Here is a 21,266-nt window from a genome sequence, read left to right as displayed (position 1 = left end):
CCAAGAGTCTTGATGGAGTTTCCAGAGGTGCTGAGCGCTTGTTGACTCTATTGCTTTCACTCTGCGGTCCATCTCATCCCAAACCATCTCAATATGGTTTAGGTCAGGTGACTGTGGAGGCCGGGCCATCTGCCACAGCACTCCAGCACTCTCCTTCTTGGTCAGATAGCTCCTACACAGCCTGGCGGTGTCTTTGGGGTCATTGTCCTGTTGGGGGGAAAAAAGACGGTGGTCCAACTAAATGCAAACTTGTTAGGATGACATGTTGCTGCAGGATGCTGTGGCAGCCATGCTGGTTCGGTGTGCCTTCAGTTTTGAACAAATCCAAAACAGTGTCACCAGCAAAGCACCCCCACACCATCACACCTCCCCCTCCATGCTTCATGGTGGGAACCATGCATGTAGAGACCATCAGTTCACCTTGTTTGTATCAGTCAAAGACATGGCAGGTGGAATCAAATCTCAAATTTGGACCCATCAGACCAAAGCATGGATGTCTACCGGTCTAATGTCCATTTCTTGTGTTTCTTGGCCGAAACAAATCTCTTCTGCTTGTTGATCTTCCTTAGTAGTGTTTTCTTAGCTATTTGGCCATAAAGGCCTGATTCACACAGTCTCCTCTGAACAGTTGATGTAGAGATGTGTCTGCTACTGTTTATTGGTCAGATGAACACACTGCTTCTGAGTCCTCTATCTTAATGTTTATTCCCTGTTCACTTTTCTTAGGTGGAGAATGTTTGTCCTACCAGCTTCTTGGTTTTCCCAGTGCTAATCTGGAGGCGGAGCTGCTGGCACCAGTCATCAAAGTCCTCAGTCAGTCTTCTGTACATCCCGTGGTCCCCATTTACCAGTAATTACTGACTGATCAAATAACTTTTGCAGGAATCATTTATCAAAAGTTTAGGAGAAGTCTATTGTTTATATTGTGATAGTTCCCCGTGACGTACCTATACTGCAGAATTCCCATTCAGACACATAATTATGGGCACTTGTGTACTGAGGGTGGTTGGTAATAGTGATGGGATTTCCAGCTCTTTTTAGAGAACCGGCTCTTTCGGCTCCCAACCGGCTCTTCAGGTTGTTTTGTTGCTTTAATTATGCACAAAAGGAATTACTAATGTAAAAAAAGTATTTTTATTTATATATGTTTATATATAAATATATACGGTGGCCCCTAGAGACAAAACACGTACAAACTCCAAAACACATTTCTAGCGTTAACTGAACTTCCAAAACAGAGCTACCTAAATCACTTAAATTACACAATTGAAAGCATGTGTATATTGTGTGTGTATTTATACACAAGCACTCATTTACCTGTTACTACCACACACCAAATCCGGTCATTGGTACTTGCTGGCTTGTGTAGCCACTAGGTAACAAAAGCTCAACACTGCGCCTAGCATCCTGGAGCACTTCTGTTGGGTTTTGTACGTGTTTTGGAGTTTTTACGTCCTTTGTCTGTAGGAGCCACCGTAAATATACTTTTATTTATTCACTCCACATAAAATGTAATAAATAAATCATATGATACAAAAACCAACTATTTACATTTCAAATTTTAACTACTTAAATTTTCAGCTTTTTCCTTTTAAACAATTTTAAAGTGAAACAACACAAAACACTGCAAATCACAACACACTTAAATATAAATTATAATATGAAAACAAAAAGAACATGCATATTCTCTGTCATATGGACCTGCATGAATAAACTTTCTGAATCCTTTATCATCTGCAACTGAAAATAGTTGTGGATGATTACTATACCTTTCTAATGTGACGTTGTTGTCCCTGGCTCTTTCTCTCTCTCTCTCCCTCCCGCTCTGTTCCTGTGCTACTGAGTGTAACTACCCCCCCCCCCCCCCCCCCCCCATCCTAGCGCAAAGCACAAGGCTCACGGTGCGAAGCGAAGTGGAAAAAAGTGCGAGAGAGAGGGTGAGAGAAAAAAAAAAAACATGGCTCCCAATAAGGAGCCGGCTCGCGTCGTTCACTTCAAAGATCCGGTCCTAACAGCTGTTTCGTTCACGAACGACACATCACTAGTTGGTAAGACTCACCAGGATCCATGTGGTGATGGTCCACACCTGTGTAACCCAGCCTGTCCTTCAGGATTGTCGGTATAATGGTGTTAAAGCATTGGAGAAATCAAAGGGCATGATTCTCACAGTGCTCCAAACAATTTCCAGGCAAGGGATTGATGTCAGAGGTGGATGAGAGCATCATCTACCGTAATGTTGGTGTAGTAGGTGAACTGAAAGGGGTTAATTCAAATTCCGCTGCACTGTTAAGAAAATCATAACTTAATCCTCATAGCACAGTCACAAGAAAACAAACAAACACACAGTCATGTGAAAAAGATTGTTTTCATAGGAATCTATAGCATACTCTGAAAAACTAAGAACACTCCAGGATTCAGTCATTTATAGAGCCACCTTTTAGCAGCAACAGCGTCACCAAATTGTTTCAGTATGACTATCAGTGTTTCACAAGGACGTTTGGCTCACTCTTCTTTACATTGTTTCTTCAGATCATTGAAGTTTGTGACATTTGTTTAAGTACAGCTATCTTAAGTTCCCTGCACTGAATTTTGGGTTGAGGTCTGGACTGTGACCGGGTTATTGCAACACCTTGAATCTTGTCTTTTTCAGTCATTCTGGGAACGTTACCCTGCTGTGTGACCCAAACACATTTTGACTATAGAGTACTTGGTAAACAGGGGAGTTCATGGAAAACTCAATGACTGCAAAGGGCCCAGGTTCTGTAGCTGCAAAACAAGCTCAAATCATCACCCCTTCACCACGTGTTGACAGCTGGTGTGAGGTGTTTGTGCTGGTATTCTTTGCAACTTTGTTAACAAATTTGCAGCCATGCCGTCATGCTCTTTTTAGAGAGGAGAGACTGTCTCCTTGCAACCCTTCCAAACAAGCCGCACTTATTCAACTCTTTTCTAATTGTACTGTCATGGACTTTAACATTTAACATGCTAACTGAGGCCTGTAGAGTCGGAGATGTAGCTCCTGGATTTTTGAGCTTTTGCTGAGCACTGCACAGTTTGACTCTGGTGTGAATTTGCTGGGAAGATTATGACATTGTGATTATGACACATAGCTGAATACTCCAGACCAGCAAACTGGCAAAATGTATGCTTTCATAGAGGTGCGCTCACTTGCTGGTAAAACAATTTGTGAATTGCAGTGAAGTTTGTTAGAAGTAATAAAGGGGGAACATGAGTCTACAGACAAGCTGGAGCATCCAAATCACATGATCAAGTTAAGATTACTTCGAACATTTACTGAGTCTTGTTTCAATTTGGGTAAGAAGTGCAGACTTCAAACTACATAAAAGTGTTTAAATTGTGCTGATGGATCAAGTAAAACCAGAGTTGTGAAAGATAATGTAGCCCATGCATTTTCCCAAATACTGTCAGCAGCTTGAGTGCAGGAAGAAATAATAAAAACTGTTTTATCTAAGGATAGAAAAAACCCCAAAAAACTTTGAAATAAAACATGACTCTTCCTATTGGGAAAAAAATGCAGCATGTCAGGCATTCACAAAATTATATGCCAGAGTGTGGCATTTGGTTGCTGAGGAAAGGGGAAGTTATTGGAGTGGAGGCAAATATATGCTGCGGCTGTGCTAAAAAAAAAAACAAAGACACCAAACGAGGCAAGATAAGCAGTTTGTAAAAGTGAAATATATAAATAAACTCTAAAGTAATCAAAAACTGCCATTTATAACCTTGACTTCGGAGTTTTAAATTACACAAAGATTGCATTATAACATATGTAGTTAGCGTGATAACATCTAGAGTTATTGCATTCGTAGAAGTTTCATCTGCTCTCAGAATAGATTCAGTTGTTCACAGTTTTGGCACACGGTGCATTACCAGGTTGCAGGGTGTTGAGTTGTGGTCATGAAAAGAACAAAGTGGTTAGCAAAAATTCTGTGATGCAGTGTCATCTGACGGTTGACAAACCCTCAGTCTAACCACAGTGTGACAGCACGGCTTCACGGAAAGTCACATTTTGAATATTTTCTCATGCAGTTTTTTCTTCTCTATATTTCATGTTCATTTACTTGACCAAGCCTCTGATGTGTAAATCAGATCCAACTGAATGTCATCAGAACATATTATATGTCAATAGAAAATTGTCAGTATAACCTTTTAATAATATAAGTTTGCAAATGGTAGTGATAGGATGTGCGATCCTTAATAGTCTGCAAAGGCTTTGTGTGCATTCCAGAGTGCTCTGGCATTCACACCCACATCCTGGGAGCATGGGAAAGGTTGTACCTTCTTTTATTGTTTTACGGTAGGATAAACGTAGCTATGTCAGTTTGAGTCTAAGTGCCTTTTTTACTTATAGATGAACTGTTGGATTTTCCAGACCAGCAGGTTAAGGGAAGTTGTTTATGGGGTCACACTCTGACACACACACACACACACACACACACACACACACACACACACACACACACACACACACACACACACACACACACACACCTCCACATTCCAATGTAAGGAACAAACACCCACTGATGTATAAATAAAGACCAGGGCAGTCTCAGAGTTGCGAGTCCCTGAACCTTCACTCTCGTGCGAGAGCTCAGAGCTGCCTTTGCTAAGCAACAAGTAAAACTGTGTGTTTCTCCTCTCTGATTCTCAGCTGAAGAAGTGTCTTAGAATGCATCTCTTGACATTATATAATGAAATTTGTTTTCTTTTACTAATAAGTTGAGGATTTGACGTAACATTGAATATAGAAGTTTTCTATCTCTGAAGGTCAGTTGCAATTATGGGTTGTAAACTCACTTTAGTAGTCCTCCTCCTTCATTATTCCATCCATTTTGTGATCAGTGCCACTGGTAGCAAATCAGCCCCAGAGCATGATCCTTCCACCACCAGGCTTAACATCTGGCACCGTGTTCTCAGATTTCGAAGGATCACCTTTGATACATCAAACATACTGTTGTCATTGTGGCCATATAGCTCATAGTCTAGTCTGCCCATAAAGCTTTCTTTCCAGAAGCAAATGGCTATTTGTGGTTGGGATCCTCTCAGTTCACAGTAAAAACAAATTCCCTCTGATCTAAAGCTGGTCAAAGTGGTTAGCAAAAATTGGGCCAGAATGTGGGATTTTTGGCCCAATTTAAGATGAATTTTCAGTCGTGCAACCGTTTTGGGAATCGGCCCAAGTTTCACCTTAGTTGTGTCATGCATCGAGTAGGTTGGGGTAACGAGAAGCAATTAACACCTCACGACCAGCTCCCGATCAGCAATCATATAATTGCGGCCAGAATTTCAAACCTGTTAGAAATTCTGGTCGCCCCTCATGAGGGTATCGCACGGTTGAAGCGGTGCCACGAGCCGATTTAACACAACCTGTCACACTGCACACACACAAACACAGAAATGGAAATGAAAAAAACAAAGTAGTATGGCAGTGCAGTGTGTGATCTGGACACAAGTGATGGAGGCCCAACTTGTAGAACGTTGGAAAGCTCGTCCGAGCCTTTTCAATGTGGCCTCACAAAATTATCACAACCGCAAGAACCGTGAAAAGAGTTGGATGGACATTGTGTGTGTGTGTGTGTGTGTGTGTGTGTGTGTGTGTGTGTGTGTGTGTGTGTGTGTGTGTGTGTGTGTGTGTGTGTGTGTGTGTGTTAAAGATAGAGAGGGAGAGACAGATTTTGTGTAATAAGGTTCACGTTATAGACGCACAGTGTGAGCACTGAGGTCGCATCAGAGCATTGGGCCGCATATTGTGAGACCATGCACCGTGACCTACGACCTTCTAACCCCTTCGATTGAATCATACAGGGTTGAGCAGGAGCTGATGAATAATGTGACTGAAAAAAATCGCACAGTGTATGCATAGCTTAAGGGGGACACTTTGGGTCTTCTTGCAGACCTTGGCAAAGTGGTAACACATCCAAATAACTTTTTTCTCTAGTCAACTGTATCCCTCTATTTTAGTTGAGATAGCTCATGTCAAACATTTAAGAGTTTAGACTGTTTACTGCGAGTTTTCCTACAATTAACAATTAATTTTGTTTTTGTTTGTTTTTTTTGGGGGGGGGGGGGGTTGTTTGCAAGTGGAGAGTGTTTGCTTGCACTGTCCTTAGAAAATGCAGTTTTTACAGTTTCTTCCCGCTGTAAACAACACTGTTTTATTCAGAAAAAAATATTGCGTGCATTTTGTATGGAATGCCAGGACTGCCAAAATGAATTAATTAAATACACTGTTAAATAATTATTAAATGTGTCAATAATTAATTAAATGTGTCATTAATTAACTAACATTAATTAAATACATATTTATGACAAATTCAATTAATTAATTATTGACACATTTAATTATTTATTTCATGATGTATTTATTTATTTCATTTGGCCCTAGGGGTCAGGACTGCCAGAACTGCCAGACAGAACCTGAGTGAATTAAGTCCAGTGTTTAACCACTGAGAGCTAAAACTCAGCAGAGGATTTAAAGCTGTGTGCCGGTGACTGGATGTCAGCCGGTGATGAATTGCTCTGTATTTTTCTAGGTGTCCATCACTCTCCGTTTAAATCCCGTTTGTCGTCTTTATCCCAGGTCAGTCACTGTGACGGAAACATAAGCTCCAGCAGCCCTGAGCTCCAGAAAAAAAAAACTACATTTACTTAACTTGTGCAGAATAATGCACCGACACTGCGTTATATCAAGCTGCAGCTCCCCACATTAAACTGTGACTATCACCAGGTAACGTGGGCAAGTTTTTACGAATAAGGAGCAGATGTTAAACAGCTGACAGGTGAGCAGGATGTGTGCAGGTAAACTGAGGGTCTGTCGAGCTGATCGCTGGTGTTGTGAGGAAAATGTCGGCTCGTTATTTATGTTACAGAGACACGAGAGCAGGCAGAAAGAGACGACCGTTCGGTAAAGATGAGAATCTGTGGATGCAAAATATGGAACACACAAATCTAACCGGTTAACGTAAAAAACATTTTAGCTGGAACACCGGAGCTGTGAGCTCGGTGCACTTTGTCAGCTGACTGTCAGCTGACTGTTAGCTGAGCTAGCGACATCTCCGAAAACATCAGAGCACTTTTGCAAACATGTTCTATTTTGACCAGCTGACCAGATGGGAACTTTACGTCAATGCATTCAAAAAAAAAAATGGGTAGTACACATTTCTTGTAAAATTAAAGTAACATAATTAGAAGGAACATTTTTATTAATCAACTTCATGTAATATTTATTATGTTTGGTGCATTAATTAACAATTCATGACCTTGTGCTATTAAGTATTAAACCAAACATGTGTAAAACTGTACACAGACAGAGACTCATATCTTTACATATTTGGCTGTGCAGACAAACAGCTTATAAATTTTTTTTTTGTAGTCATGTTTGTGTAGCGCTGCATGTTGATGTATATATGCCATATATGGGCTCAAAGACACAAAGTTGACAGGAAATGTGGTTGCTAAGCTGCTGCTATGTGCGCTGAATCTATTTATGGCTAAGGCAGTTGTGTAGTATAAAAAGGGCTGACATGGAAATCACTGATCTTTTTTACTCTTGTCCCTTGGCTTTCTTTCGTGGTCCTTTTTGAGTGATCCTCAGCTTGACACAGGTCAGTCTTTAGACTTGTTATATTTTAACTTTGATTTTATGTCTCTTTACTTTTGCATAACCTTTTACTTGAGTGTAATAAAACTTCAGGTCACGATTAACTTTTTCATCCGAGTATTAAAAACAATTTTTATATTTAAAAAGATGTTAGTTTGTCCAATTTCTCATGAGTGCAGATGTGGTAAAACACATATTTTTATCATTTAAGTACAAATGTACAAGTGCTTGGGTTAAAATTAGTCTAGTAAACTTTGAGATTCAACTTCTTTACTCTTCAGTGAGGAAAATAAAATCTCTAAAATGTACTTGAGTACATTTTAAAGCCTATTTCTACAATCTATTTTGGTGCAAAGCTAAACAAACCTCATTACTAATATAATAAAAAATATAAAGAAATTAAAACTTTATTTAAACTTAAATTATAATTATAATGAATATAATATGTTATCTTGTAATCTTTTGTAACACAAGTAGAGAAAAATAAAGTTTTAAAAAAGTTCTATTTGCTGTTGTCAACATCGTAAACAGGCCAACTGACCTCAACACCTAAATATTTGAAGTTTCTATTGTGAGCTCCAATAGATGTGGCAGACATGGCAGAAACACACCAGGCAGAATAATACAGTGGAAGTAAAACCTGGAGCTAGGAAATTAGAGTGCCAGTCAACTGGTTCAGGTGCAGCAGGTGGGCGGATCCTCCTAATTGCTCACAAGTATTTGGCTGCTTCACTTCATTTGTTCCAAAAAAACATGTCAGCTTTTAGATGCATGTTGACTGTTTACTTTCCTAACATTACTATTTTTCATATTTTACTTGCATGTATCATATACAGTCAACTTTACATAATTTATGTTTAAACAAATATTCATCTTCATTCAAACTGATCTTACATGCAGCTGCTGTTCATTCAACCATTTAGTTTATTAACTTATAGCAATTAATCTGACATTTCAGAGAATTTCCTTCCCTGAAGATCTTCATTGATCCCTGCGTCAGAGAGCCGACTCCCACCAAACACTGCACTGCACAACAAATCACTCTGCTAACTGAAGAAAGAGGTAAAAGTAATACATCTTTACCAGTTGTTGTTTTGGTTCATCCAACTGGGATCATCCAGTTTGTTGTATTAAATGTGTATTTTAAATGTGTTTTAATGTGTAAGCATGTTCAAATGGTAAAACGTTTCAGAAATAAACAAACTGACTACTTTACTTACTCTTATCAGTGTTCTTTTTTTGTCTTCAAAATAGAAATATGAAGCTCTCCATTTTCTTGCTGGTGGTGCTCTCTGTCACTGTGCTCTGTGTGGATTACGAACATGTTAAGAAGGTCAAAAATCAGCGTATCATCGAACCAGACACAAAAATGTCGTCCGTTTCTTCTAGAAGATCAACACAAGAAAGTGATGACGAACGTGTTGACAACTTCATAAACCAGCATATCATCGAAACAGAAGAGTCATGTGATAAACTAATAGAAGACCGGAAGATCAAAGATTTTAATGGTAAAGATAAAAAAAAAAGAAACACCTTCATCTTTAGCACTTTTGAAGAGGTTAAAGATATTTGTAAAGAAGAACAACGTGTTTATAAAAATGACAATCTTTATAGAAGCTCTGAAGAGATGGAGCTTTTGCACTGCAAACTGCAATATGACAAAAAAAAATACGAAGGCGTAAAGATAAAGAAGCATATTGAAATTGCATGTGTGAAAATCGGCCGTGGTCTTCAACCTGTACACTTCGAATGCTGCTTTTAGTTGAGAGCTGCTCTGTACTCACTGTGATCTTTCTATCATTGTTTCATGATGTTGCTTTGGATTTCTTCAGATTTGGAATTCTTAAGACTTTGTAAAGTTTGCATAAACAATAATGGGAATATTATTATTAAGGAAATATGGAAGAATTGTTTGTAAGTGAATGTGGAATAATACCACAATCACAAGAGTTATTGAAAGAACTTTTGACTTTCTTGTCTCACTTGCATAAGTAAACATTACATTCTGACATTTTTTCTAACTGGCTGTTCATCCTGTTCTCTCAGATCACAGACATTGCTTGTCTTTCAGCATTCAATAAATAATCTACAAAAAAAACCAAGTTGCTGCTCCAGAGAATTTTTTTATACTTAAAACAAAGCTCTTGTAAAACCACAAACACTCACTGGTTTTAAAATCATTGATGAAGAGAGGAGCTACAGATTTTGTCTTAGTGCTGAGGTCTGAGTTAGTGCTGGAGTTCATCTGGACTGCATTGGATTTCTATCTGCTCGATGTGTGGGAATAAGCAGAGACAACTAACAAAGAACTTTCAGCAGTAGGGCTGGGCCATATATCGAGCTTTTAAATATATCGATATATTTTTATACGAGATATGAGATGTGACAATATCGTTTACATCAATATTGTCTTTTTTACATTATAATTATACTTGTGGAGCCCCAATTCTGCCTCTCTTTCGTCCACTTTTGTCTCTGCGCAATGTTACTCGCAAGGTTACTCATAGAGAACCCCAGTGTCTGGGGTTCGATAATGCGCTGTAAAAAAAAAAAAAAAAGCATGTAAAATTGCAAAAACCAATCTGCGACACAGCGAGGCCGCGTTATAGCAAGGGACCACTGTATTATATATGCAGGACACATTGAACTAGTTTTTTTTTAAATTAAGCAGCAAGTCAATGCTGTCATGTAAAGTCTGAATTCAAACACAGGTTGGGGAAACCTGCACTGAGCTGACTGAAGATATCAAACATTTCCAGTAAGACATTTGACCAGGTCTTTTAATACTTCCCATTAACCAAGCAGCATTCTCAAGCTGCTGCTGCACTGTTAAGAAAATCATAACTTAATCCTCATAGCACAGTCAGAAGAAAACAAACAAACATACAGTCATGTGGAAAAGATTGTTTTCATAGAAATCTATAGCATACTCTGAAAAACTAAGAACACTCCAGGATTCAGTCATTTACCTTTTAGCAGCAATAGTGTCACCAAATTGTTTCTGTATGACTATCAGTGTTTCACAAGGATGTTTGGCTCACTCTTCTTTACATTGTTTCTTCAGATCATTGAAGTTTCTGACATTTATTTATGTACAGCTATCTTAAGTTCCCTGCACTGAATATTAGGTTGAGGTATGGACTGTGACCGGGCCACTGCAAAACCTCGATTCTTGTCTTTTTCAGTCATCCTGTTGCAGCTCTCCTGATGTGCTTGGGAACTTTACCCTTCTGCAGTACATCGAAACACACCATTGACTCTAGAGTACTCGGTATACAGGGGAGTTCATGGAAAACTCAAATTTTCACCACATGTTGACAGCTGGTATGAGATTGCAACTTTACTACCAAACTTGCATCCATGCAGACTTTCTCTTTGCAACCCTTCCAACCAAGCCACACTTATTCAACCTTTTTCTAATTGTACTGTCATGGACTTTAATATTTAACATGCCAACTGAGGCCTGTAGAGTCTGACATATAATCTTGGATTTTTGGGCTTTTTCTGACCATTGCACAGTTTGACCTTGGCGTGAATTTTGTGTGTGTGTGTGTGTGTGTGTGTGTGTGTGTGTGTGTGTGTGTGTGTGTGTGTGTGTGTGTGTGTGTGTGTGTGTGTGTGTGTGTGTGTTTATCAAAAATACAGTCAGAATGAAATAATAACTGTAAATTCTTATTTGTACTGTTGTTCTGAAAAGAATGAAATCAAACAAGGCAAAATAAGCAGTTTGTAAAAGTGAAATTAATGAAGGTAAACTCAAAAGTAACCAAAAACTGCCATTTATAACCTTAAATTACACAAAGATTGCATTATAACATATGTAGTTAGTGTGATAACATCTAGAGTTATTGCATTCATAGAAGTTTCTTCTGCTCTCAGAACAGATTCAGTTGTTCACAGTTTTGGCACACGGTGCATTACCAAGCTGCAAACACTCATAAGGTGCTGAGTTGTGGTCATGAAAAGAAGAAAGTGGTTAGCGAAAATTCTGATGCAGTGTCATCTGATGGTTGTGACAGCACGGCTTCACGGAAAGTCATGTATTGAATATTTTCTCATGCAGTTTTTTATTCTGTATATTTCATGTTCAATTACTTGACCAAGCCTCTGATGTGTGAATCAGATCCAACTGAATGTCATCAGAACATATTATATTATGAAATTTGTTTTCTTTTACTATTAAGTTGAGGTTGAGGATTTGGAGTAGCACTGAATATAGAAGTTTTCTATCTCTGATGATCAGTTTCAATGGTTGATTGTAAACTCACTTTACTAGTCCTCCTCCTTTATTATTCCATCCGGCAAATCAGCCCCAGAGCATGATCCTACCACCACCAGGCTTAACATCTGGTACAGTGTTCTCAGATTTCAAAGGATCACCTTTGATACACCAAACATTCTGTTGTCATTGTGGACATATAGCTCAGTCATAGTCTAGTCTGCCCATAAAGCTTTCTTTCCAGAAGGGGTTGGGATCCTCAGTTCACAAATTCCCTCTGATCCAAGGGGGACTCTTTGGTCTTCTCCCAGTCCTTGGCAAAGTGGTAACATATCCAAACAACTTGTAATTACAAACGATTGTTTGAACCAAATCTGTAAGTGTATAAAAATGGCTTAAAATGGTTTACAGTGAGTTCCTTGGACTTTCGGTTGTTCTAAATATTGGTCAATCCAACAAGTGCTTTTAAGCTAATCCTTTTTACGCTGCGAAGAGAAACTAACACTTGTAGTCAGTTATGATCACTAATGAGAAGTTAATAGGGCTTGTTGAGTTATGAGGTGCAGAACCTTCAGCACCTCATATGAATAGATTTGACTGTGTGTATGCTTTTGGCACTGTGTGGATTTGAGAAAATCCAAAATAAATTCAAAATTGTTTTTGAAAGCTGTTTTATAAATTTCAGTGGTATATTATTCATGCAATAGGGAGTTGTCTTCTTCAACTACTGGGGCTGAAATAACTTCATCTAGTTTAGAAACTTCCACTGAACAGTCTATTATAGTGTCAGAACTAAGCATATGCTTAAGAACTTAAACACTTTAATTGAGAATAATAGAAATTTTCCTTTACAGCTTCTACTCAAGTACAATCAATAAAGAAAACAACAAACTCTTTGATGTTTGTTTTGAAGGAAAAGTAATTTCCTGTAAATGTTTATCTGTGTGAGATTTTTCAGAAAACATCAATTTTGCTTAAACGTGAGATACATTGCCTAGTCTTTCCTTGTTCTAATTTTACCTCATCATTAATCTGATTACTGTTTAAGACAAGATGGAAATATAATATTCTACTGTTAAAAAGATAGAAAAAAGATTTTATTACCCAGAAATCTAACTTTTCATTCCTGTGAGCATAAACATGAGCAGCAGCGGGGCCCTCTGCAGTTTGTGTGTGTAAGTGCAAAAGCTTACAGCACCTGGTATTCCCAGGCGGTCTCCCATCCAAGTACTGACCAGGCCCGACCCTGCTTAGCTTCCGAGATCAGACGAGATCAGGCGTGTTCAGGGTGGTATGGCCGTAAGCGAAAGCTTTGCTATATAAAGGGCATTTTATAAGTGGCAAGTGTCTCACAGTTTGATATATATTATTGTGCCAAGCTTTATATGTTACAGCGAAAGCATGCAGCTATTCGTTGTTAACTGCAGCTTCAACACTGAGCTGCAGAAATACTTTTCCCACAGTAACATCTCCATAATAACATATGTTAGATTATTATAGAACCGTGTGTTTTGGAATTCAAACATATTTGTCGTTTGGAGACTTTAACTTCTATATAGAAGAGAAAACGTGTGCATGTGTCATCACAGCATGTTTAAAAAGGCTGTTTCTGTGCTCTTCGCTCGCTTACGGCCATACCACCCTGAACACGCCCGATCTCGTCTGATCTCGCAAGCTAAGCAGGGTCGGGCCTGGTCAGTACTTGGATGGGAGACCGCCTGGGAATACCAGGTGCTGTAAGCTTTTGCACTCCTACACACAAACTGCAGAGGGCGCTAAAACTGTCACTACTCCTTCCTGTAGTCTCTAGCTTCCTCCTGCTTTCCTTGAAGCACAAAAGCGCCTCAATGATCATTTCCTACATGCTAATCAAGGAATATTTAAGGAATATTTCCTTTTCACAGTAACTACTATAAAACCTAGAGCAGCACCTCACTGTCAATAACAAATTAAACGCACAAATCACAGTACTATTGCAGAGTATAACATGGAGACAAGTAAGAGAGAAAAAACAACAACAAGATGTGACATGTTGAATTTAATATAATTATAAAAAGCAGAAACAGTTTTGGTTTATAGTTTACAGAATTTTACAGGAAAAAGAAACAAAACACTGCGTCATATTCATATAAATGCACCGATCTGACAGACTTGCACAGGTACAAAGCAAAGGAAGTGTTGAGTTCATCTGCATGGAGCCTGAATGACCGCCTCAGCAGATCATGTATGTGGCATACGGCCAACACTGGACCAATGAGCAAGCTTTACCTCATACCTGTCCTCTCATCTTAGTATTCATACTGAAGTTTGCATGTTATGGAGTTTTTGGGGGGTTTTTTGTTGTTGTCTTTGGCTGTCATATTTTCCTTTTTTTTTAAAACGGCATCTTGAAATATAAAAATGTGCTCGACAGTCCTGCTACTTTAACCACAAATCATTTCCTGAAACTCGGGAAAGTGTCCCTGTGGCTGAAAATCACACATCTTCATCATATTTGGAGGAAGTGGCTTGCAGCTCTGGTCGGTAAGATGTTTCCCTGGAGGAGAGAGAAGGACATTTGAGAGATTGATGACTCACAAGAGTCTAATCACATCAGGTCAACCACTGGCTACTTGTATTAGTTTATTAATTAGAGATGAACCGATCTGATATTATGTATCGGTCTGATACTGACGTAAATTACTGGATCGGATATCAGAAAGAGATTTTAAAAAAAATGTAATCCGATCCATTAAATATCACAAAAGTATCTCCCAAAACTTGCAACACGGTGTAACTCAGCTCATAACCGTAGCACGTTGGAGCAGTATGCGTCACGTGATAGAGCTGCTGTGGCGTGCCAGACCTGTCGGCGGTCTGGTTGAGCAGTTGGAGCCTCGCTACAAACCGGCATTTCATCTTCGACAAAGTGATCCCAGAGAGAAGTAAAGCAAATGTGTAAGTTCATCTCTGAATGTTTGTAAAGCATTCCCACGTTAAGCTTAACAACCGATATATGGAGCGACTGCCTCTTCTCTCTCCCTCCCTCTCCTGCTGCTACTTCACTCATGAAACTGATCAATGATCAGCTGATCGGCTTTTCTATCGGGACTCCGTCTCTCTTGTTTGTTTTTGGCCCACTTTGCACCAGAAAAAGGAAACCAGCGGCTAAACAACAGCAGCCCATTAAAGCTTGATAAGTTGTTGTTGGAATTTATTTAATATTACTTTCTACACCAGGATCCTTTTTCTGCGTGGTTGATGGCTGCTAACTGTGCAGGGGCGGGTCTAGCAAAGTTTAGCCAGGGGGGCAGGTAGGGCATGAACAGGGAAAAGGGGGCACAAAGACATACTTTTCTTTCTTATTCTCATTTAAAATGTCGAGCTTTTAATAAATAATTATCTCAATCTTACACCCAAAGTTTTAATCTGATGTAAAATGTATAGAAATCCATTATTGTATATAGTAACTATTAAGTCGAATAAACCCTAGTAAGCTGTAGTACTTTTTCCTTTGGGAACCATCTGTGCAGTCTGCAATTTTGTTGAAGAAAGATGTTGAATCTATTTAATTATTGTGGAAAAAGAATTGATTTCTGTGCATTTCATTACCCAGAAATCTAACTTTTCATTCCTGTGAGCATAAACATGAGCAGCAGCGGGGCCCTCTGCAGTTTGTGTGTGTAAGTGCAAAAGCTTACAGCACCTGGTATTCCCAGGCGGTCTCCCATCCAAGTACTGACCAGGCCCGACCCTGCTTAGCGTCCGAGATCAGACGAGATCGGGCGTGTTCAGGGTGGTATGGCCGTAAGCGAAAGCTTTGCTATATAAAGGGCATTTTATAAGTGGCAAGTGTCTCACAGTTTGATATATATTATTGTGCCAAGCTTTATATGTTACAGCGAAAGCATGCAGCTATTCGTTGTTAACTGCAGCTTCAACACTGAGCTGCAGAAATACTTTTCCCACAGTAACATCTCCATAATAACATATGTTAGATTATTATAGAACCGTGTGTTTTGGAATTCAAACCTATTTGTCGTTTGGAGACTTTAACTTCTATATAGAAGAGAAAACGTGTGCATGTGTCATCACAGCATGTTTAAAAAGGCTGTTTCTGTGCTCTTCGCTCGCTTACGGCCATACCACCCTGAACACGCCCGATCTCGTCTGATCTCGCAAGCTAAGCAGGGTCGGGCCTGGTCAGTACTTGGATGGGAGACCGCCTGGGAATACCAGGTGCTGTAAGCTTTTGCACTCCTACACACAAACTGCAGAGGGCGCTAAAACTGTCACTACTCCTTCCTGTAGTCTCTAGCTTCCTCCTGCTTTCCTTGAAGCACAAAAGTGCCTCAATGATCATTTCCTACATGCTAATCAAGGAATATTTAAGGAATATTTCCTTTTCACAGTAACTACTATAAAACCTAGAGCAGCACCTCACTGTCAATAACAAATTAAACGCACAAATCACAGTACTATTGCAGAGTATAACATGGAGACAAGTAAGAGAGAAAAAACAACAACAAGATGTGACATGTTGAATTTAATATAATTATAAAAAGCAGAAACAGTTTTGGTTTATAGTTTACAGAATTTTACAGGAAAAAGAAACAAAACACTGCGTCATATTCATATAAATGCACCGATCTGACAGACTTGCACAGGTACAAAGCAAAGGAAGTGTTGAGTTCATCTGCATGGAGCCTGAATGACCGCCTCAGCAGATCATGTATGTGGCATACGGCCAACACTGGACCAATGAGCAAGCTTTACCTCATACCTGTCCTCTCATCTTAGTATTCATACTGAAGTTTGCATGTTATGGAGTTTTTGGGGGGTTTTTTGTTGTTGTCTTTGGCTGTCATATTTTCCTTTTTTAAAAAACGGCATCTTGAAATATAAAAATGTGCTCGACAGTCCTGCTGCTTTAACCACAAATCATTTCCTGAAACTCGGGAAAGTGTCCCTGTGGCTGAAAATCACACATCTTCATCATATTTGGAGGAAGTGGCTTGCAGCTCTGGTCGGTAAGATGTTTCCCTGGAGGAGAGAGAAGGACATTTGAGAGATTGATGACTCACAAGAGTCTAATCACATCAGGGCAACCACTGGCTACTTGTATTAGTTTATTAATTAGAGATGAACCGATCTGATATTATGTATCGGTCTGATACTGACGTAAATTACTGGATCGGATATCAGAAAGAGATTTTAAAAAAAATGTAATCCGATCCATTAAATATCACAAAAGTATCTCCCAAAACTTGCAACACGGTGTAACTCAGCTCATAACCGTAGCACGTTGGAGCAGTATGCGTCACGTGATAGAGCTGCTGTGGCGTGCCAGACCTGTCGGCGGTCTGGTTGAGCAGTTGGAGCCTCGCTACAAACCGGCATTTCATCTTCGACAAAGTGATCCCAGAGAGAAGTAAAGCAAATGTGTAAGTTCATCTCTGAATGTTTGTAAAGCATTCCCACGTTAAGCTTAACAACCGATATATGGAGCGACTGCCTCTTCTCTCTCCCTCCCTCTCCTGCTGCTACTTCACTCATGAAACTGATCAATGATCAGCTGATCGGCTTTTCTGTCGCGACTCCGTCTCTCTTGTTTGTTTTTGGCCCACTTTGCACCAGAAAAAGGAAACCAGCGGCTAAACAACAGCAGCCCATTAAAGCTTGATAAGCTGTTGTTGGAATTTATTTAATATTACTTTCTACACCAGGATCCTTTTTCTGCGTGGTTGATGGCTGCTAACTGTGCAGGGGCGGGTCTAGCAAAGTTTAGCCAGGGGGGCAGGTAGGGCATGAACAGGGAAAAGGGGGCACAAAGACATACTTTTCTTTCTTATTCTCATTTAAAATGTCGAGCTTTTAATAAATAATTATCTCAATCTTACACCCAAAGTTTTAATCTGATGTAAAATGTATAGAAATCCATTATTGTATATAGTAACTATTAAGTCTAATAAACCATAGTAAGCTGTAGTACTTTTTCCTTTGGGAACCATCTGTGCAGTCTGCAATTTTGTTGAAGAAAGATGTTGAATCTATTTAATTATTGTGGAAAAAGAATTGATTTCTGTGCATTTTTTTTTTAATTACATGTGCGCTAAATTAAAGTTGATTACGTTGATTAAGCATCACGAGGTGGAGGGCGGGGGGTGGTTCCCTATTTCTTTTTTTTTGCTGGGAGTTGGCAACCCTATTAGTTAGGTTGCTTAATATTTTTGCTAAGTACTCTTTAAAATACCAGAACAGGAAGGATGGTGTAGGTTCACGTTTATTAGCTTAAAACTTGAGTATGAACTTATACAAAATGCAGCAAGATATTAAAAAAAACATTTTTATTTATTTAAAAAAAAAATACACTATATCGGATTCTTATCGGTACACAGCAAATCCAGCATGTCCAAATTAACACTGTCGGATTTGATTTCAACACTATTAAAGTGTCTATATGGGTCCACACCAGAGAGTGTTAATTTAACTCTTTTTGGAGAGTTGGTACATTAACTCTGATTTAGTGTTAAACACCAAATCTGTCTGGAGTTGATAATTTAACACTTGGTGTTAAGAGTTTATATATTAACTCTCAAAGAGTATTTTAGTTTAACTACGTAAGAGTTATCTTCTAATTCATTCTAAAAAGCGGGAATTTTACTGTTCTGAACTTCTAGAAATTTCTTTTGGAAATAAACATTTACTAAAAAGACGCAATGGTTTTTGAAAAACATTTATTCTGAACTGTGCACCACAATTTCAAAACATTTTCTGAAAGATGTAACAGTATACATGTTCTCACTTTCATTAGAATTTTGTTTATCAAAAGGTCTGACATGGTAAATGCAAATAACAGCATTCTCAACACTTATTTCTTCAATACAATATGCATGTCCTTCATTCATCCCTTTGTGGAACTTCAACGCACTTCTGCTCTCCCCCATATTCCATCTTCACAAGCATATCCTGTGTGGAGATTGAATAAAAATTAGTTGGCACTAATTAATGGCACAAATAATCCAGTAAACAATTGCAGCACAGTAAAAAAAAAAAAAAAGGAATCCTCTTTGAGCCATTACTTGTTTAAAGTATTTTCCCAAAAGACAAGGACACAGGCAACAGGTAATACTGAACTAAATGTAAAACCTCAACCTTTTTCATTTTTACCTAAACCGTGTGCACAAAACTCTGGAGGGATCTATGCTAACGTAGAATCCAGTCAGGACGTCAGCTACTGCTGTTTGCTCGTTTTTTTTTTATGGGCGATCGTTTTTAGGCTTCAAGTAGCACCATTATACCAACATTTCACATTCTAGACATTGTTTTAGGTGTAGTTGACCAAAAGTTTGACTGAAAATTCACATGCAAGCTTTTTTCAAGGCTGTGGTATTTGCCCGCAAACAATACCTTTCAGCTAGCTAAAACAGAATATTATGCTATCACCGAGCAACATGGCTAATGCCTTTCACACAGCTTTGTCTCAACTCCAAAGAGCCACAGAAGTAAAAGCTCATAATAATAATTGAAACAATCTTTGAAAAAATGACTTACCAAGCATGGCAAACAACTCAAATATGTAGAGCAAAATGTTCTGAAACGGCTTCACTTCAGCTTCGATTGGAGCCGTGCTGGGGGCGGAGTCTGTGAATTTACTCTGTTGGTGTCATAGCCCCTGTAGGAGTTCAGAGTTAAGAGGTCAAGAGTTAATGTTTCCATTGTAACACCTCCAGATTTGACAGAGAAACACTCATTTTTAACACTCGATTTTAACTACTATCATTTTACACCTCAGAGTTACATTAAAAGAATGTGACTCTACTTAGAGTAAAATTAACTCTACTTTTGCAAGAAGACTATTAACACCAAACCATTTAACACTTTTGAATTTGCTGTGTATCAGCATTAAAAAGTGGTATTGTGCCATCTCTAATAACAATACTACACTATGTGTTGACTCCATATATAACTAATAATAAACCAAACTGCAAATAAAAGAAAGACATTTAGAACAACCAGTGGTGCCGTCATGCGTTGTTTGTTGCTTATCATGTAATTACCATCTCTTCCTGGTGTACAGCAGCTTCTGCTCCTCTCCCTCCACTCGTCAGTCTTCCTTCAGGTTATCAATGAGCTCCTGCGTCTGCTGGGCCAGCCTCCTCTTCTCAGCCTGCTGCTTCTTCAGGGCCGCCTCTGCTTTCTTACTCTGGTAGATCTTCACCCCAGCAAACCCCAGACACAGCAGCAGCGTCTTCAGGGCTAAGATGTAGAAAAGCAAGGGGACGTTGTCCAAAGCCTGAGCATAGATAAGGGTACATATTTAACATAAATATGTATATAAATATATATGCAGAAATACTGTTTGTTAGAGAGTTTCTTTATAGTATTTCTGTTTTTTTCTGTTAGATTTAAGAGGTTTGCTGCAAAAGAAATGTCTGGAACAGTCTGGGACCCCAGAGGAGATTTTCCTCCTCCTCTCTTCTACCTCAGCTGCTTATGCAGGAGGTGGCAGTTATAAAAAGGACAAACAGCTGCACACCATGTGCTTTATGAGCTTGTAGCTGCACCGGGTCACACACACTTGTCATTACCGAAACAGCATTCAAAATCTTTGTATTTTAAAAATTTTCTTTACATAATAATTTAAATTAAGCATCCTATAAGAAAATTTCTAATTCCCACATTCGGCATAGATATTATCTAGCAAGTGACCGCGGCTTTAATGTTTCTACTAGTCACCTCTATTAACGCTATTATCAGCTTATTTCTGTGGTTAAATATAACAACACGTTTAAAAACTGGAGATGCCACTTGCGGTTTAAAACATACAGGAATATACACGCAGAGAGAGAGAGAGATGTATATGCTATTTGATATATGACGATAGTAAAAGTTTTGGACGCGGTTGTAACAAATAACGCGAGAGTCTATGGTAACGTTAGCTTTAAGCTAGTGACAGCTGCGGCAAAAAAGGAGCAAAAGAAAACCTAAACGAGCACAAGAGTTATACACTCATAGCCAAGCGTGCATTTGGTCCATTTAAAATGATATATCTACTGATGGTTACCTTCCAGTTAATCATTTTTCGCTCCTGTGATGGTGCAGTCGTTCTCAGTCAGCAGCCAGAGAGCTATTAGTGGTCGCGAGAAGAAGGCGGAGCTTACAGTAACTGGCCAATAGAAATGCGATATCTGCTAGCTGGCACTTATGCTACATTCAAAGTTCATGGAGTAAATCAAATCGAACCAACTCGTAAGACGAGTTGGAATACATCAAATAATGTGGAAACATTAATTTACATCAATCTAATGGTAGAAAACGACCTTAAACATTAAAGGGATTAAATTATTATTATTATTATTTTTAAAACTCGGCTTTTCCTCATTTCCTACTGAAGTGGAATGCATCATTACTAATGGCAGTGCCGATGTACGGGGAGTGTGACTG

General features: G+C 38.9%; 1 protein-coding gene, 1 long non-coding RNA gene and 4 other non-coding genes across 7 annotated transcripts; 2 read left to right on the top strand and 4 right to left on the bottom strand.

The window, feature by feature from the left end:
- Positions 1-13,026: 13,026 nt before the first annotated feature.
- LOC146642715 (5S ribosomal RNA) lies at positions 13,027-13,145 on the bottom strand. The gene has a single exon (XR_014909872.1). It is a non-coding gene; the product is annotated as a 5S ribosomal RNA (ribosomal RNA).
- Positions 13,146-13,464: 319 nt separating this feature from the next.
- Positions 13,465-13,583, top strand: LOC146642714 (5S ribosomal RNA). The gene has a single exon (XR_014909802.1). It is a non-coding gene; the product is annotated as a 5S ribosomal RNA (ribosomal RNA).
- Positions 13,584-13,862: 279 nt separating this feature from the next.
- Positions 13,863-15,265, bottom strand: LOC146642713 (uncharacterized). Its single transcript, XR_014909664.1, has 2 exons — positions 14,618-15,265; positions 13,863-14,376 (listed from the first exon to the last, which is right to left on the bottom strand). It is a non-coding gene; the product is annotated as an uncharacterized LOC146642713 (long non-coding RNA).
- A 248-nt stretch (positions 15,266-15,513) lies between these two features.
- Positions 15,514-15,632, bottom strand: LOC146642712 (5S ribosomal RNA). The gene has a single exon (XR_014909871.1). It is a non-coding gene; the product is annotated as a 5S ribosomal RNA (ribosomal RNA).
- Positions 15,633-15,951: 319 nt separating this feature from the next.
- On the top strand, positions 15,952-16,070 carry LOC146642711 (5S ribosomal RNA). The gene has a single exon (XR_014909801.1). It is a non-coding gene; the product is annotated as a 5S ribosomal RNA (ribosomal RNA).
- A 279-nt stretch (positions 16,071-16,349) lies between these two features.
- Positions 16,350-20,983, bottom strand: smim11 (small integral membrane protein 11). 2 transcript variants are annotated; one of them, XR_014909726.1, is made up of 4 exons: positions 20,887-20,983; positions 19,880-20,115; positions 19,374-19,494; positions 18,482-18,788 (listed from the first exon to the last, which is right to left on the bottom strand). XR_014909726.1 is itself a non-coding variant. In XM_085399361.1 (3 exons), the coding sequence occupies exons 1-2, from the start codon at positions 20,899-20,901 to the stop codon at positions 19,927-19,929; spliced, it is 204 nt and encodes a 67-aa protein (XP_085255487.1). In that variant the 5' UTR covers positions 20,902-20,983; the 3' UTR covers positions 16,350-16,862; positions 19,880-19,926. The 2 variants fall into 2 exon arrangements, 1 of the variants encoding a protein (XP_085255487.1); XM_085399361.1 differs by lacking the exons at positions 18,482-18,788; positions 19,374-19,494 and adding an exon at positions 16,350-16,862.
- Between the last annotated feature and the right edge of the window lie 283 nt (positions 20,984-21,266).

This window comes from Rhamphochromis longiceps, linkage group LG23 (assembly GCF_057381845.1).
Source record: "Rhamphochromis longiceps isolate RC_006_pf linkage group LG23, R_longiceps_female_GT1.1, whole genome shotgun sequence".
NCBI classification, from domain to species: Eukaryota; Metazoa; Chordata; class Actinopteri; order Cichliformes; family Cichlidae; genus Rhamphochromis; species Rhamphochromis longiceps.
This window is presented reverse-complemented; position numbering and strand designations above follow the sequence as displayed.